At 54.0% G+C, this 18509-nt stretch overlaps 2 protein-coding genes across 2 annotated transcripts in view; both read left to right on the forward strand.

Moving 5' to 3' along the window:
- CACNG4 (calcium voltage-gated channel auxiliary subunit gamma 4) overlaps positions 1–17187 on the forward strand; it is a 70129-nt gene extending 52942 nt beyond the window's left edge. Inside the window, exons 2-4 of the mRNA XM_030923450.1 lie at positions 2866–2949; positions 9159–9299; positions 14234–17187. Of these exons, the coding sequence (XP_030779310.1) occupies positions 2866–2949; positions 9159–9299; positions 14234–14772 (764 nt within the window). The 3' untranslated portion in view covers positions 14773–17187. The remainder of the gene's footprint in view (positions 1–2865; positions 2950–9158; positions 9300–14233) is intronic.
- On the forward strand, positions 14853–17187 carry LOC104675490. The gene is given in 3 exon segments (XM_030924120.1): positions 14853–14928; positions 15059–15738; positions 15741–17187. Coding segments are annotated over 3 exon segments (873 nt in total). The 3' UTR covers positions 15858–17187.
- Positions 17188–18509: the final 1322 nt, after the last annotated feature.

The following is an 18509-nucleotide window of genomic DNA, read 5'->3' on the forward strand; positions in this document are numbered from 1 at the left end:
TCCTGGCTGCCTTGGGTCAGGAAGGGGACAGGCAGGAGGGCGTGAGTGCGGCTGTGCGAGGGCAGCACGGGGGCTCCTTGCAGTGACTGAGTGTTCTGTATCCTGACTGTCCATGTCAGTGTCCTGGTTGTGATATTGTACTACAGTTGTACACGATGTTGTCATGGGGAGAAGCTGAGTATAAAGGGTACGTGGATGGTTCCCGTGTTATTTCTTACAACTGCCTGTGACTCTACAATTATTTCAAGACAAGTGTAATTTTTGTAAAGATGGGCGGAACCCCACGCGTATATACGTGGAAGGGTGTGCCCACGAAGGAGGGTCTGAGAAGACGCACGGTGGACTTGGCAGCCTGCCGCTGCACAGCAAATCAGGAAAGACAGACTCCTTTTCCTTTTTCAACCTCTTATTGCCACTTGTCCCACCATGCATGCGTGACTTGGTGATTTTGCTTAGACCCATGAAGTAGCCAAAAACAAGGTGTGCGGGGGAGGGGAGGAATGGGGGAGGGAAGGCATGGGAGAGGGGAGGAACAGCAAAGAGTTTGGTTTCACCGACCCATGGCTGGCAAAATGCCTACTCCAGGTCTCCAGGAACATTCTGAGCCTGCCGTGTGAGAGCCAGGAGTGACAGGAAATGTATCCAGCCCACTCTGGCCTCTGTGTCCCCACCCCACCACCCTGAGGCCAGCCTGTCTTGGCGTTCCTTCCTCTTGCTCACAAACCGTCATGGTTCTCCACCAATTCAGCCACTCATGAAGGAGCGAGGGTGGGTGATTTCTAGATCCAACAGCAGTGAACCCCCGCTCTGAGCCACCACCATGGGCCAAGAATCACCCTGAGTGCCTTTCAAATATGACGTGGTGTAATTCTAAGATCCCCAGGAGATAAGGGCTGTGGCTCTGCCCATTCTACAGATGAGGAGACTGAGGGATTAACAACTACGTTGTTCGTGCTGGATCCCATGCAGAGGACATTCCTAGCGTCACCTCTGAGACCCTCCCTCTGCCTCCCCACCATCCCACCCCCCACCACTGGCCCCCAGGGCCCATGGACCTTCAGGAAGCAGGGTTGTCACTGAGCACCCCAGCTTCTTGGAGGCAGCAGCTGAAGAGGCTCAAGGGAGGAAAGAACTTGGGGACAGCAGCCGGTAACCAGCTTCTTGGTGCCCAGGTGGAAGGGCAGCATGCTCCCAGCTCACCAGGGACCTCTCCTGGTTGGAAGTGTGAGAGGTGGGCGAGCACCCGGACCCTGCCGCCAGGACTGTGCTCCTGACTGACCAAGGCAAGGGGCGGGGGGGTGCTTGCAGCCACTGCAGAAAAGGAATTGGCCCCAGTTGGAAACTGCCCCAGCACAGGCCACTCGGGTGTCAAGATGAGCTTGTGGCTCCTGGGCGGCAGGACCGGGGGACTGACCCGGGGGAAGGGGTTTCTGGCATGGATGGGACATAGCAGCAACACCCTGTGTCCCTGGCAACCAATGTCCAGTTCTGTGGTGGACATTCTCAGACTTCAGGGAAGCAGAGGACTAGGAGAGCGGGACAGAAGATTCTGGATGGGAGGAGTGGCCTGTCCTACATTATGAAGCTACCCAGGGGGTCTGGCCCCCCACCCCATGAGAGCCACTTCTCAGAGTAGGGAGGAAGAAACCAAGCAGGAGATGGGCTCAACCCTTCTGGAAGTTTCTCTTGCTCCATCCTTTCTTCCTTCAATCACATTGAGTGAGGGGATTGGAATCTGCACCGGCTGTGTACCTTAGGAAGACATCACCATAACTGTGGTTTTTTTAGTTTTTTTGAGACAGGGTCTGGCTCTGTTGCCCAGGCTGGAGTGTAGTGGTATGATCTCGGCCCACTGCAACCTCCACCTCCCGGGCTCCAGTGATCCTCCCAACTCAGCCTCCCAAATAGCTGGGATTACAAGTGCACCCTACCACATCCAGCTAATTTTTGTACTTTTAGGAGAAACAGGGTTTCACCATGTTGCCCAGGCTGGTCTTGAACTCCTGGGCTCAAGCGATCCGCCCTCCTCGGCCTCCCAAAGTGGTGGGATTACAGGTGTGAGCCACCGCACTGGGCCATAACTATGGTTTAAGAGCGGGAAAGACACAGACAGACAAACTTCAACCCCACCCTTGCCTTCGCATGTCTTGCTCCTCTGCCTGGAAAGCCCCCTGTGCCCCATTCCCAGTGGGCAAATTCTTTGTTTTTGTTTTGAGATGGCGTCTTGCTCTGTCACCAGGCTGGAATGCAGTGGTGCGATCTTGGCTCACTGCAACCTCCGCCTCCCGGCTTCAAGCGATTCTCCTGCCTCAGCCTTCCGAGTAGCTGGGACTACAGGCATTCGCCACCATGCCCAGCTAATTTTTGTATTTTTAATAGGGACGGGGTTTCCCCATGTTGGCCAGGATGGTCTCGATCTCTTGACCTCGTGATCTGCCCGCCTCGGCCTCCGAAAGTGCTGGGATTACAGGCGTGAGCTACCGCGCCCAGCCTGTTTTGATTTTTTTTCAAGATGCAGCTAAGAGTCCCTTGGGTAGAGGGGTCCAACCTCCTGTTTGCCCAGGGCAGCTCTGCCTGGCACCTCTTATCTCAATGGTTATTCATGCCAGGTCCCCTTACTCTCACGTGCATCCACCCTTGGACCATAACTAGGGTCACCTTTGGGGCATATCTCTCCCTGTGTAGCCGTTCTCTGTGTGTCTCTCCTGTGCCCCCACCAGTCTGGGATGCTGGAGCCTGTCTTTCTTCTCTGTCTGTCCCCAGGACCTGCACAGAGGCTCACACATGCAGCAACTGTGTCTGGAGTGAATGGATGGGTGAACCCAGACAGGATGTACAGTGTTCTTTTCTTCTCGTTCCTTCCAGGCATCTATAAAGGACACTGCTTCCGGATCAATCACTTCCCAGAGGACAATGACTACGACCACGACAGCTCGGAGTACCTTCTCCGTGAGTGTCAGGAGGCCTGGACTCTCTTTCTGTGGGGAGGGGGAAGGCTGGAGGGGAGGCGGCCGGAGGAAAGAGAGACACTGGGTGTGGAGAGGGTGATTGTTTCGGGATGCTCCGCTCACTCTCTTACTTATTCAGACATCGTGAGTTCGGAGGATGGAGTTTTGCTCATCACTGCCATGACACACTGGGTATCTCAATGGGGTTATTTGGCTGAGAGGCCTGTGCCCTGGGGAGACAGGCCTGAGCAGAAAGCCTGCTGGGTGGCTGGCTTCGGAGCTACTGATTGGCTGGAGTTGGGGCTGGAGCAAGGGAGGTTAAGGATACAGGCTCTGCCCAGGCTGGGTCTCCCTGAGGGGTGTGGCACCTCAAGCACACTGGGGTCTACCCACCCTCTCCTGCATACTCTCTTCCATTCCAGTCTTGAAAAAGCAGATACAATCATACACCAAGACAGCCTCGTGGGGTGCTGGGAGACCCAGGGCAGAAGGCGAGGAAGGTGCCAGGGAGCAGCCTCTGATACATGGTCCTGAAGTCTTTTCAGCACCGCCTCTGCCCTTGGGAGCCCCCACCTGCTCCTGGGTCCAGTGGCTGTGTGGGGCCCCCAGACTGAAGCCCAGAAGTCACAGCACAAGCTCAATCCCAAATAACAAACCCAGCCACCATACTAAGTCCAGATCTCATCCCTGGGCCTGTGAATACCTCCCTGGGAGCAGCCAGCGAGGAGCCTGCAAATAGAAAAATAGCACCATTTCGGAGTCATTTTCCCCTTTCACGTTAGGCAAGACACGAAGAGCAGCTCACAGCAGCACCCCTGGGGCTCGAACCCAGCCTCATTGATGGAGAATCAATACCAGCGCCCTCAGAGAGAGCACAATTCACTCTGCACCTGCTTATAGATCGTTTTTTCTAAGAGAAAGAATTTTGATTCTGAGTCATCTGGTGAAATAGAACAGCACGCAGTTTCCATCGAGCCTGGGGCAGTGTCAGGCTGCTGCGACCAGGCCCAAAACGTGAAATAATTTGGGCACCGCTCTGCCTCCCATCCTTCCTCCCTCACCTTCTCCTCCTCCTGCCTATACTCTGGTTCTGCTTACCGGGGGCCCACACTGAACCAATCAAATGAGATTCCCACAGGGCCGCCAGAGATAGTTGTGCAGGTTGCACACTGCACAACTCAAGGGAAGTCACATGCATCAATTATGGTATGAACATCCTTCCGGTTGTATAGTGCATGTCTGCACAACTGTCTACAGAGGCCCTTGGTGCTCAGCCTAGCTGGGATAACTCAATTGAAAATCAGCCCCAACTCAGAATCGGCCTTTCTCTGCCCAATCCAGGGCAATCAGGTGGTTCTTAAAGCTCTGGGGGCAGATGTGCCCATGGTCCAACCCTGGGACTATAAGGAAAATGGCATTAGAGAAACAAACCATTCCCTCTCCATTTCCCACTGGAGCTCCCCTGAGGTTATGGGCATTGGTGCTAGTTTTTCTTTACTCGCCTGTCTGTGTCCCATTCATGGCCCCGGAGTGCTGGGGTCTTTTTCTGGATTGGCCTCAAGATGCAGTAGCCCAGAGGTCACCCCACGTGGCTTCCCGATCTCCCAGCAGGAAGCAGATGTCACACTCAAACAGGATGAATAAAGGATGTCTATGGAAGGACCATTTACAAAAGTGTGGGTGAGGTTAAGGGAAACCCACAAACGCTGGAGAGCACCCCGGGACCAGCAATAGCTGGGAGCCTGGATAGGTGAGGGGGACAGGCGTGGGAGCCTGGAGGAGGGAGCAGTAGGGACAGGGCCACCTGGCAGGAGCTGCGGCCATCGGGAAGCAATGTTGCCCCTTCACCAACAGCTGGGCTGAACTCCCTCGCAGACACCCCTCTCCAAAAGCCAGAGGTGGGAGCCCGCGGATTCGGTCCACACAGTCAGCTTCCCGGGGCTCAGGGCAGGATGGAGTGAGGATCTGGAAGAGCAAAAAAAACAAAAACAAGTGAGCCGTTCCAGGTCCTCTGGGGAGGGTGCAAGGCGGGGAGGGCTGCAGAGTGATTTTCCCAGATATGATGATGGTGACAGCACAACCGCAATTAGAGCTCATTGGGGAAGGCCATGTTCTCCTTAAGCGTATGCTGTGGGGAAAGCAGCCAGGTTCATTAACAAGCTCAGAGATGCACACAGAAGAGACAGCTTGACGGCTTTCGGGCCTGTGGTCTCTGCTGCTGGCAGAAGTCAGGGCGGGGTGGGAGTGAACTGACTTCCCAACAGGGAGGTGTTTTTCCACTCGGTGGCTGCAGAAACCGGGATATCTGGCCCTAAAACCAAGCTCTGCATGTGTCTTTGATCATCCTTTTATCTCCAGAGTACAGGTGCCTGTGAGCCTGGAGCCAGAGGGGCTGAGCAACTTTCAGAGACAGGCCAAGGTCATGGTCGCCACAGACATCTGGCATGAGTTTCCAGGGCCACCCTGATTTCTAATATTTTGTCTTCTGGTCTCTGTCCAGACTATGGCTCCCCAAAATATGTAGAAGCACAAGAGGGAGGTCTCTGGCGGTTGATATTTGCAACAAGTGAGGGTTCATGAGGGTTCATTTATTCATTCATTTAACAAGTTATTGCAGCCAGATGCAGTGGTTCACTCCTGTAACCCAGCACTTTGTGGTTCACTTTGGGAGGCCAAGGTGGGAAGATCGCTTGGGGTCAGGAGTTCCAGCTTGGTCAACATAGTGAGACCTCATCTCTAGAAAAAATAAAAATAAATTAGCCAGGCATGATGGCACATGCCTCCAGTCCCAGCTACTCAGGAGGCTTGGGTTGGGAGGATCACTTGAGCCGAGGAAGTTGAGGCTGCAGTGAGCCACGATCGTGCCACTGCACTCCAGCCTGCATGACGGAGCAAGACCCCATCTTAAAAAAAAAAAAGTTATTGTGGGCCTACTATGTGCCAGGCACTGTATTAGACATGTGGAGTATAGCAGCAAAGAAAACAGGGCTCTGCCCTCCGGGTGGAGAATGGGTGTTTTGGAGAAGGCAACAGATCCACGGTAGGGCTGCCTGCAGAATGCCTGTTTCAGGCCAGCTCATCTGCGTGGGTGTGGAGCACCAACCCTGGCAGATCCAAGGCTGCACTGCTCCTTCCTAGTCTTTGACAATTCAAGAAGGAACTCAGCCCCCGGCCATGCATTCTGAAGCCTGCCACAGAAGCTGGGCTTGTGTTGTTTGTTGCAGAGCACCCTGAAGACCTCTGAGCTCTTATGATATCCCTGCTGATTTGCAGATGCACAGTCCAAGATTAGAGGGAGTCACCACCCCACCTCCCGCCTACCTTCTCTTCCACAGGCCCTGCTGGTCCCAGGGGTTCCTGCCCACCTTGCCCTGGGCCTGGCGCCCCTCTCCAAGTCTGCATTTTCAGCAGCTAGGTGGATAACTTCTGTGCCAGGCCACAGGGGGCTGGTGTCACGGCTGCTGGGAGTCCACAGTGTGCCCGGGGGTGAGTTAGAAGGAAGTGTCTGGTCTCCTGGCAGATGCAGATCCTCTGCCAAGGCTTGATATGGCCAGCAGGGCACGGGCTGAACTTCAGCCTCACTCATCCCTCTACCCCTTAGCCACCTGCACTGTGTCCGACCTGCACCACTGTCTGTGGCAATCCCAGCTGGCATCTGCACATCCACAGCTCAGGCATGAGTCCCTGTGGCAAGGCATAGGTGCTTGTGTGACTTACCTGGGCAGAATGGATGGCTGTAAGCCAAGCCTGGGCATCCAGTGATCTTAGAGCAACTGGGCTTTTTTTTTTTTTTTTTTTTTTTTAGGACGGAGTCTCACTCTGTCACCCAGGCTGGAGTGCAGTGGCACAATCTTGGCTCACTGCAACCTCTGCCTCCTAGGTTCAGGCGATTCTTGTGCCTCAGCCTCCTGAATAGCTGGGATTACAGGCACCCGCCACTATACCCGGCTAATTTTTCTATTTTTAGTAGAGACTGGGTTTCACAGTGTTGGCCAGGCTGGTCTTAAACTCCTGACCTCAAGTGATCCACTCACCTCGGCCTCCCAAAGTGCTGGATGGACTTCCTTCTCTCGGATTCCTCTGACCTGTCTGCAGAACGAGGGCATTGAGGGGATGACTGACCCCAACTTTTCTGGCCAGGACAGATCAGAGGCACATTTCAGAAACACACAGGAAACTTCATCCCAGAGCCTGCTGCTGCCAGAAGGCAGAGAGGAATCAGAGAGGAGGAGGCACCGGAGAGAAGAACTGCATTTAATGCCCCCAGACAATCCCCTCTCTGTGAAGCAGGGACACACACTGATGCGTTCACAAAAAAGGAGACAAACCCTGCCTTCAGAGGAGAGGCTGACAGCACTGAAACCCGCTCAGCTGGTTGGGGAGGGCGGCGCCTGCCAGTGCGGCCAGGCTCACTGTCCCCTGCGGGGGCCACCAAGGGTCCACGCAGCCGAGCTTTTTACGGGGCTGGGAGACAGCAGGTGCTTGGGAAAGGCCGAACTCTTTGCTTCCCTTTCCCGAGTCTCCCTTCCCTCCCTCTGGTCTTCCTCCCACCCCATACGCTAAGGGAGGGGCACCCTAAGCCCCTACTGGGTGCTTGACGTTTTCTCATGGTAACCCTCCGATGAGGCATGTTCATTTCCCAAGGCCACCATAACAAATGATCAAAACTGTGTGACTTGCAACCGAAATTCACTGTCACAGTGTGGAAGCCAGAAGCCCAAAGTCAAGGTACTGGGGGACCCTGCTTTCTCTGAAGGCTCTAGGAGAGGGCCACTCTTCCAGCTTTGGGGGCGGTTGGTACTCCTTGGCTCATGGAAGCACCTTTGGGTCTCTGCCTCTGTCTTCACAGCCCCTTCTCCCCTGTCTTCTCCTCTTCTAAGGTTCTGTAAGGATGCTCGTCTTTGGATCTAGGGCCCACTGGATTTATCCCGGATGATCTCAGCTTGAGAGTCTTAACTGAGTCCACATCTGCAAGACCTCTTTTTTTTTTTTTTTTTTTTTTTTTTGACAGAATCTTGCTCTTGTCACCCAGGCTGGAGTGCAACAGTGCAGTCTCGGCTCACTGCAATCTCCACCTCCTGGATTCGAGTGATTCTCCTACCTCAGCCTCCCAAGTAGCTGGGATTACAGGCACCCACCATCATGCCCGGCTAATTTTTTTTGTATTGTTAGTAGAGATGGGATTTCACCATGTTGCCCAGGCTGGTCTCGAACTCCTGACCTCAGGTGATCCGCCCGCTTTGGCCTCCCAAAGTGCTGGGATTACAGGCATGAGCCACTGCGCCCTGCCAAGACCCTTTTTCTAAATAAGATCAATTTACAGGTCCTAAGGGTTAGGACACAGGTATATCCTAGGGAGGCTGCAATCCAACTCCCTACAGGTAGATGTTACTATTCCCAAGTTATAAAAGGGGACTGAGGTGGCCACCAAAGTCAACCGTCCCCACTCAGCTAGTCAGTGGCAGGGCTACAAAGGTGGTTCTGTGGACACTGTGGGTCACAAGCATCCCTCTCGGCCCAGTCACACCTCCCCTGTGACTTCAGGCCAGTCGTGTGGTCCCACATCCTTGTCTGTCACCTGGGGGATGATGATGATGTTGAAGGTATAGAATGGCCGGCCCAGCGTGATGCACCTTACATGTACAAAACCAAGTGTAGGACACCGGTGCTGTGAGGAACCTCATTCCACAGACGGGAAGCTGAGTTTTGTAGAGTGAAAGTGACTCGGCCAAGCCTGCACAGCCGGCATGTCACAAACCCACCTAATGCCAATGCCTGTGCTCTCAACCACTGACCAGGGCCACCCTTTGTGGACACTGCTTCCCAGCCTTCCAGGGGCTTCAGGGAGACTGTGTTGATGCAAGGGCTGAGGGGGTTGTGCAGTGTCGCAGAAATGTGATGCGGTTTATTGCTTTCATGGCTGTTGCTATGGTCTCCCTGGTGCCCACTCCCAGGGAGAGACTAAGCGAGAGGTAGGCAAATGTGACTCTAGGGTGAAGAGGAGACCTGGAGCCCCCACTTGCATCTGATCCAACAGCCCTGAGCCTACTCAGGCCCTGGCCCGCCTCGAGTTTCCAGGTCCTGATGGGAATCTCAAATCCTGGGGAAGGGCCTGGAGCTGCAAGGTTCCTGGGAGACATACACAGCCATGCCCGGGAGGGCAGCTGATCTCACTGCCCTCTGCTTTGTGCCCCCCACCTCCCTGGCCAGGCATTGTACGAGCCTCCAGCGTCTTCCCCATCCTCAGCACCATCCTGCTTCTCCTGGGTGGCCTGTGCATCGGCGCCGGCAGGATCTACAGCCGCAAGAACAACATCGTCCTCAGTGCCGGCATCCTCTTCGTGGCTGCAGGTGAGCCGCCTGCCTGGGCTGGCACTGGGCTGGGAGCTGGGGACACAGGAGTGCCTGTTTCACACTGCCAGGGAGTGTGGATCCTGCGGGGGGGAATGCAGACATAACATCGCCGCATGCAACTGACCGGTGTTTAGGACGGGGTGGATGGAGAATGGGGAGCACCTGCCGAACAGGGCTTCCTTGTGGGGTGACAGAAATGTTTTGGGTGCTTGCACAACATTCTGAATGCGCCAAATGCCACTGGATTGTGCCCTTCCAAAGGGTTACTCTTATCTTGCATGAATTTCACTTCAACCAAAAAATAAATCCAGGTGTGAAAAGTGGTGCGTGGGGTTCAGCTGGCAGTTTTACAAGCCTGTAACTGGAGCCTGGCTGGGTTAGGCAGTCAGGGAGATGCCCAGGGGAATCATGCCAAAACTTGAAGGAGCTGGCCAGGTAAAGACAGGGTGAGGGCCCAGAATGGGCATGAGTGGCCGTCTTGCAGAGGAAGCAGAAGCCCAAGGTGCCCGGGAAAGAGTGAGCAGGCAACAGAGCAGGCGGCCCCGCCCATCCTGACTGCCCCAACCCTCCTGGCTATGAGAAGGCAGCAGCACCTCAGAGCCATGCCCGATGTCCCCGGAAAGTGCCACTGGGGAAAAGTCACAGAGCTGTGGGTGACAGTGACATGCCACCTTGGCTGAGAATGGACAGGTCTGTGATGCTGCACATGCGGGCCTCTCAGAGCACCCTTGTCCTGTCCTGCATTCCCTCGCCCTTTCTCCTGGAGTGAGTAGATGACTTCTGTTCACATCCTGGGACCCGGGGCCACCGCAGTAGAGGGGCTGGCTCCAGCTCTGCAGCCGCCGCTGGGGAGCCGAAGTGCCAGGCTCCAGTTCTGCACCACTCCAGCGTCTGTTTCCTTCCAGCGCAATCAATAGACATGTGTGTGGAGTGCGTGTGTCAGGAGTGTGGTGTGTGTATGTGTTTGAGAACTGTGATTGTGTGTGTGGTATATGTGTGTGTTTGAGGAGTGTGGTGTGTTGGAGGACTGTGGTGTGTTTGTAGACTGTGGTGTGTTTGTGTGTGTGAAGAGTGTAGGATGTGTGTGTGTATTTGAGGACTGTGGTATGTTTGAGGAGTGTGATGTGTTTGTGTGTGTGAAGAGTGTGGTGTGTTTGTGTGTGTGAGGAACATGATGTGTGTGTTTAAGGACTGTGGTGTGTTTGTGTGTGTAAAGAGTGTGGTGTGTATGTATTTGAGGACTGTGGTGTTTGTGTGTGTGAGGACTATGGTGTGTATGTGTCTGAGGAGTGTGGTGTGTGTGTATATTTGAAGACTGTGGTGTGTGTGTGTCTGAGGCATGTGGTGTGTGTGTGTGTATTTGCGGACTGTGGTATGTGTGTGTCTGAGGCGTGCGGTGTGTATGTATGTATTTGAGGACTATGGTGTGTGTGTGTGAGGACTATGGTGTGTGTGTCTGAGGAGTGTGGGGTGTGTGTGTGTCTGAGGACTGTGGTGTGTGTGTGTGGACTATGTTGTCTGTGTCTGAGTTGTGTGGTGTGTGTGTGTATTTGAGGACTGTGGTGTGTTTGTGTATGTGAGCGGGATGTGTGTGTATTTGAGGACTGTGGTGTGTGTGTGTAAGGCCTATGGTATGTGTGTGTATTTGAGGAGTGTGGTGTGTTTGTGTGTGTGAGGACTATGGTGTGTGTGTGTGTCTGAGGAGTGTGGTGTGTGTGTGTGAGGACTATGGTGTGTGTGTCTGAGGCGTGTGGTGTGTGTGTGTATTTGAGGACTATGGTGTGTGTGTCTGAGGAGGGTGTTGTGTGTGTGTATTTGAGGACTACGGTGTGTTTGTGTGTGTGAGGACTATGGTGTGTGTGTGTCTGAGGAGTGTGGTGTGTGTGCGCACGTGTGTGTCTATTGGGAAGAGGAGCCTGTGTTGAGGGTCTCCTGGGAGAAGCATGAACCTCCCTCCTGGCCAGGCCCCCCGCCCTTCCCTTCTTCCCCGCAGCTCCGTTCTCTCTCCTCCTGCCCCAGGCCCACCGCCTGCTCCTTGAAGCAGTCATTTTTCACAAGGTGTGAGCCGTTTAGGAGGTCCCGGCTGTGACCCCTGAACATTGGTCTGGAGCGTCCTCCCCATGTCGGGGAGAGAAGGCTCCAGTCACACCAGAAACCACAGTGGCCGTGCCAGCGCTCTGTGAGCCCAACGGCACCATCCCCGCTCCTGCGGAGGAGGCACACAGGCAGTCCAGCAGCTCAGGTGGCTTCCCTGAAGTCACACGCACAGTGGCAAAGACACGCTGTGCCCAGGGCTGCCCCCCTCCATAGCCCCTCGAGGTGCCTCCTGCAGCTGCCTGTGCCCCCAGGAGGAGCCGTTTCAAAGGCAGGCCCAGATGCTTGGTGCCAGCCACCAGAGGGGCTTGGAGCCTGGACCCAGAGCCTTAGCCGATGAAAACTAGTCCAGGCAGAGAAGGTGGCTGCGGCCGGCTGCAAGGAAGCAATGGGGAGCCCGCTGGGGGACATTGGCTTATTCTCTGGGGCAGGGGGCGCTGATGGGGGCCGAGCGTGGTGGTAGGCACCCGGGCATGTATGGGGCCTGGCTTCAGGCCACCAGCCCTGGCAGGGAGGTCAGACAAGCTGTTAAAGAACTCGAGGTGGAAAACGGTAGGTGCCACAGGGGAGGGACAGGTTCCAAGGCTGGGAAAGTCGGAAGAAGATACAAGACTTCTCTGGGAAACTGGATTCATGGAGTTGTCATTTAAGAAAGACTTTTCCAACGCGTGCTGAATACAGAGTGGGGAAGAAAACACAAAGCTAGGGAAGCAGCAAGAGAGAGATCAGAGGGGAGAAAGGTGAACTAGCGGTGGCTCACACCTGTAATCCCAGCACTTTGGGAGGCCGAGGCAGGCAGATCACTGGAGGTCAGGAGTTTGAGACCAGCCTGGCCAGCATGGTGAAACCCCGTCTCTACTAAAAATACAAAAATTAGCCGGGCATGGTGGCACGCTACTTAGGAGGCTGAGGCACGAGAATCACCTGAACCTGGGAGGCGGAGGTTGCAGTGAGCCGAGATCACGCCACTGCACTCCAACCTGGGTGACAGAGCAAGACCCTGTCTCAAAAAAATAAGTAAATAAAAAGCAAACTAGTAGGTTAAAAAAAAACATGTCAGAAAGGGTTCTTACAGAATACAATGGAAGAGACAAGGAGTCGAAACCCAGGACTGATGTGCTCAGGGCAGGATTGCTGGATCCCTTAGCAGAAGATATTCTAACCTTTCCACACGAGGTGGGTGCCACAGAAAATGGACAGAGGACGTGGACAGTGCAGAGACAAACACAACACAGCACTTTATGATAAAATGCAGCAGATGGTAATTGAACTTATGGCAGGCGCCCTGTGTGCTGGATGCTGTTGTGAGTACTTTGTATATATCAGCTCATTTAATCCTCACACCAGCCCGGCGAGGTGTGGACCACGGTTACTCCCACTTTACACATGAGGAGACTGACACATGGGGAGTGGGAGTAATTTGTCAAAAGTCACACTGGTATTTGGTAGAACTGGAACTCACACCCCACCAGTATGGCTCTGTTCAGCCTCCCCTAGAATAAGAGAGAATCGAATAAACACAACAATGGCTCTTTTTCACTTCCCATATTGGCAAAGAACCAGAAATTTGATAATATTCATGATAGGCTGTTGGGACATTTGTACCCTTACAGAGGGCACTTAGGCAGTGACTATAAATTTAAAACACTAAATGCAATGTAATATCCTGAATCCATCCAGGGACAGAGGAAGGACATTAGTGCAAACCCAGTAAAATCCAAGTAAAGGCCGGGCACGGTGGCTCACACCTATTATCCCAGCACTTTGGGAGGCTGAGGCAGGTGGATCACTTAAGGTCCTGAGTTTGAGACCAGCCTAGCCACATGGTAAAACCCTGTTTCTACTAAAAATACAAACATTACCCAGGCATGGTGGTGCGTGCCTGTAATCTCAGCTACTCAGGAGACCGAGGCAGGAGAATCGCTTGAACCCAGGAGGCAGAGGTTGCAGTCAGCAGAGATCGTGCCACTGCTCTCCAGCCTGGGCAGCAGAGTGAGACTGAGACTGTCTCAAAATACAAACAAACAAAAAATCCATGTAAAGTCTGAAGTAATGTGCCAGGTTGGTTTGTTTGCTGTGACAAATGTTCCACATAATGTAAAATGTTAACATTAGGGGGAACTGGGTGAGGAGTATATGAAACTCTCTGGACCTTGCAGCTGTTTGGTAAATCATAAATTATTCTCAAATAAAAATGTATTTTAAGTGTTTCAATGCACATGGCCCAGCAGTTTCACTGCAAGGAGTGCACCCCGTAGTTGTATCCATGTGCACATGTGAGGCTGTAGACACAAGGATGTCCAAGGCAACCTTGTCATAGCAGAGGGCAGGGAGCCACCCAGACATCTCTTGCAAAGGCCTGGTTAGGTGGGTCATGCGACTTCTGTATGGGGGTGCCACATGTAGTTAGAAAGACAGGAGCAGCTCTCCATGGCCTGATTCAGAACCATCTCTCAGATGTACTGTTAAGAGAAAAAACAAGCGGCCAAAGAGTATTGTGCAAAGGAAATAATAGGGGTGTGTGTGTGTGTGTGTGTGTGTGTGTGTGTGTTAGAATTTTTTTCTGGAAGGACATACAAAGGAAGATAACAGTAGTTGCCTTAAAGAGGGGAACTGGGGGCTGAAGGTGTGTTTTATTGTATACCTCATTTGAACTTTGTACTATATTACCCATTCAACATTAATTACTGAAAAGAAAAATTAGCAACCAGAATAAAGAAATACTCATCAGAGAGGGGAGTGTCCACCTGTTCCCTGCCCTGCCCATCCCACTGTGGGTCTAACCTCTGCCTCTCTCCCTCCCTGGCCCCACTCCCCGCTCCCCGCTTCCCTTTCAGGCCTCAGTAACATCATTGGTATCATCGTCTACATTTCCAGCAACACAGGCGACCCGAGTGACAAGCGGGACGAAGACAAAAAGAACCATTACAACTATGGGTGGTCGTTTTACTTTGGAGCTCTGTCTTTCATTGTGGCTGAGACCGTGGGCGTCCTGGCTGTCAACATTTACATTGAGAAAAATAAAGAGTTGAGGTTTAAGACCAAACGAGAATTCCTCAAGGCGTCTTCCTCTTCTCCTTATGCCAGGATGCCGAGCTACAGGTACCGGCGACGGCGCTCGAGGTCCAGCTCGAGGTCCACCGAGGCCTCGCCCTCCAGGGACGTGTCGCCCATGGGCCTGAAGATCGCAGGGGCCATCCCCATGGGGGAGCTGTCCATGTACACGCTGTCCAGGGAGCCCCTCAAGGTGACCACCGCAGCCAGCTACAGCCCCGACCAGGAGGCCAGCTTCCTGCAGGTGCATGACTTTTTCCAGCAGGACCTGAAGGAAGGTTTCCATGTCAGCATGCTGAACCGACGGACGACCCCTGTGTGAGCCACCTGCCCCTTCTGTCAGCTCCGGCCTCTCCCCAGAATGGCTCTTTTTGTCACACAGGACGGTGTGTGATCCTCAAGATGACGAACAATGAACTAAAGCCAAACGCAGCCCTCCCTGGTCTCCAGAGGTGTCCTGGGCTGGCTTTGCGTGGAGGTTGTGCTGGGAGACTGGACCCGGGGCTGCAGAAGAAGCTGAAGGCTGACTTTGTCCCCTCCCCCAAAAAGGGTGTTTTGATGCCCCAGGGTCACTGAAATCTCCCAGGAAGCCCCAGAGCTTTCCTGAGGCTGCCCGGCCTTGATCAACTCGGGAAGACAAAATCGAGCCATTATCTCCTCTTGGAAAGGAATCTTGCCAGAAAAACGGGATTTCAGGCCCTTCCCTCCCTGCCTGGGCGCCGGGCCACCAGAAGGCTCTGCCAAGCACCAAGAGATCTCTGGGCTCTTGTCAGCTGCTTTTGAACCTGAGGTTCCTGTGTCGTTGAGCCAGAAATCAGACCACCGAAGCTCACTCCCTTCCTCTCCATCTCTCCCTCTCTTCGAGACTCTGGCGGTGGCCTGTGATCCTGAAGACAGCTCTGCAGCCAACTGGTGCTTCGGCCTTTGCGCTGTCCCGGGGCCAGCTTCCCTCGACCTGGGGAGGCCATGGCCTGTGAAGGAGGCCCAGGTAAAGGCTGGCAGCTGTTGCTGGCTCTCTTCTCTGCTTCTGGAAGCTTCCGCCTCACTCAGAATGGGCAGGACAGACCCACTAACTGGACTGCAGAGTCTGGAGGGTTCCATTGGTCAGGGGAAAGGTGGGCACGTGGCCTCTTGCTGTGCTCCTTGTCACAGACCCGAGGAGCAACTCTGTCCCCTGAGCACTGGGGGTCCTGGGGAAGAGGTGGACAGACAGCTCCCTCCAACTGGCATTTGGCAACAGGAGCCTGGACTTCTGTGCAAGAAAGGGAGACCCAAGGGTGAACAGTGGCAAAAAAAAAAAAAAAAAAAATCCTAGAGAACAAACATCCAATTCCTAGGTGGTTACAAATCATGACTTTCTGCAAATCAACACCAGGAGAGCAACTTACATTCATTTTTTTGTCTTAAAAAGTAGCAGCAACTGGCCCCACAACTCCTGTCAATATAATTTATTCCGCCACCACCTAACAGGATGGGGTGGAGGGAGTTTGGATAAATGGGCTGAGCTGGGCTTCTCTTCCTCTCTACAGAGGGGAGATCTCAGCACTTTGTCCGGAGCTGAGGAAGTGGGTTCTGTGTTTTACAGTTTTTCCAGCCATTCTTTTTTTTCCCCCTCCTGAAGCAAGCAAAGAGCGTGGAAGCGTGTACTGGCTTGGAAGAAGAACTCTCTAGAACATGGAACTTAACCCTCTTTTATATAAAACATGTGCTTTCTAAAGAAAAATTGTTTCTTACTTTTTGAGACTCCTTGATCCACCCTGGAACAGTCGCCTGTAGTCCTGGTAGCTGTCGTGCTTGGAAATAACGAGCGCATCCTTACCTCAGCTACCTGCTCACAGCCCATGGGTGGACTCGGCCCCCTGGGGTTCAGACCCAGGTCCATTCGGCCTGGTGATGACGTCATCGTCTATCCCACCTTCCTTTGCCCCCAGGAAAGGACGCATCCACCCGTAGCGGCCCCAGCTGACTGCTGCGGTGTGCCGGGGAGCTGAAATGAGGCTTGCCAGGGGCCCTGTGTGCTGTGCTCTGGAGCCTTCGCTCCCGTCGGGGCTGACATCGTCTGGTGGCGTGTCCAAGTGTGCCTAGCAGCGGACGCTGAAGCACCAGAGCTCAAGGCCTTCACCTGCTCTAGGCCAGCCCCGTCCCCACACCCCACCACCTCCACTGCCATGACCAGGCTGAAGACAGGGAACGCCCTCCCCAGACCGGCCGTCCAGCAAGGCCCCGAGACTTTTCTTCTGTGATCTCCAAAAGCAAGGCAGCCGCGCTGTTCTGTTTCCTCTCCATCTGCCACCTCCCCTCCCACTGCCCCAGAAGTTTCTATCATTCCATGGAGAAAGCTGTGTTCCAATGAATCCTACCTCTTGCCCAGTCCCAGGCAGAGTAAGCAGGGCCCACCTAGGGACCAAGAAAGAGTAGGAAGAAGGGGACGAGCCGGGAGCAAAACCACCTCAGACACCTGGAACTTCTCAGCCTTCTCCCCGCGGCCAGCCGGGTCTCCGGGGACCCTGGGCCCTGGGCCGCCCATTCCTGGCCCTCCCGCTGCATCTCAGACCTGACGCCTGTCCGGGGGGATGGGGTGGCCTGTACCCGCCTTCTCTCCCTCCTCCTGACCCACCCCCTCACCCCCACCCCTGTGTGTTTCGCCAGTTAAGCACCTGTGACTCCAGTACCTACTACTGGTTTTTGGTTGGTTGTTCTGTCTTTTTTTTAATTAAATAAAAACATTTTTAAAATGTTCTCTTCTTGATGTGGGGAGGCAGGGGAAGAGCCCTCCATAAGTCTTTGTGGGTGGTTAGGGTAAACAGATATCCCTGGGTCTGGGGTACACTGTGCCCCACCCCCGCCGCCAGAGAAGAAAAAGGAGGCCCAGGGGGCGGGGAGGCCAGGCTCTGACCAAGGCCGATTTTTCCGGCTTTAATCTGGGTCACTGGCCACCTCCCCAGTACCAATGGCTGGTTTCAAACTTCTGGGTGGTGCCATCGAGGTGGCTTTTCACCAATGAGCCAGAAGATACACAGGCTCTCCTGGGTGGGATGTGGGCCCCTGGGCAGCCAAGAGAGCCAGGCCTGTCCTCCTGCAGAGTGGAGGCCAGCCGGAGCCACAGCTCCCAAGGCACTAAAGTTGCCCCCAAGTGGTTTCAAAGAAGGTCACTAGCCAGCCTCCGTTCCCCTCCGAATTCTGAAATGATTACGAAGTAGAGCATCCTTATGACTAAAACGTGAGCATCATGGCTGGCAAAGCCAGACGGGAGGATGTGGCTCAGACCAGAGGCCAAATTGAGCTTCCTCCACTGTCACTGGACAGTTCCAGGCAGGGCATCCGACCACTCCTGCCCTAGGTCACAGGGAGGAGTAAGGTAAGGAACTGAGAGAGGGGCCAGAGGGACCCTTCTAGCCTGGGCGATGGCCAACAAATGGCACAGGCCCCAGCCGACGACCACTGCAGACAGCCAGGTTCACCCTCACAGGTGGGCACAGACCTCCACCTTCCCCTCCTTGGAGGCAAGAGGAGGGATAAGCAGCACCCTCTCCTGGTTCTGTCCAAGCTGCAGCCCAGGAGACCTTCGCATCCAGTTATACTTTGCTCTTTCTTTCTCTTTCTTTCTTCTTTCTTTTTCTTTCTTTCTTTCTTCTTTCCTTCCTTCTTTTCTTTTCTTTCTTTTTGATGAGTCTTGCTCTGTTGCCCAGGCTGGAGTCCAGTGACGTGATCTCAGCTCACTGCAACCTCCGCCTCCTGAGTTCAACGCCTCAGCCTCCCGAGTAGCTGGGACTCCAGGCGCCTGCCACCATGCCTGGCTAATTTTTTGTATTTTTAGTACAGACGAGGTTTCACCATGTTAGCCAGGATGGTCTCAATTTCCTGACCTTGTGATCCGCCCGCTGCGCCTCCCAAAGTGCTGGGATTATAGGCGTGAGCCACGGCGCCAGGCCAGCATTTTTTTCAGGACTTTGACCTTGAGTTTTCTTGCTAAGGGCCACAGGCTTCACTGCTCCTCCTGGAACCAAGAGGCACCAAACTCTTGAGCCTCCTTCAAGAGAACTTCGGTCTCACGAAAAG

This window comes from Rhinopithecus roxellana, chromosome 19, assembly GCF_007565055.1.
Source record: "Rhinopithecus roxellana isolate Shanxi Qingling chromosome 19, ASM756505v1, whole genome shotgun sequence".
Taxonomy (NCBI): domain Eukaryota; kingdom Metazoa; phylum Chordata; class Mammalia; order Primates; family Cercopithecidae; genus Rhinopithecus; species Rhinopithecus roxellana.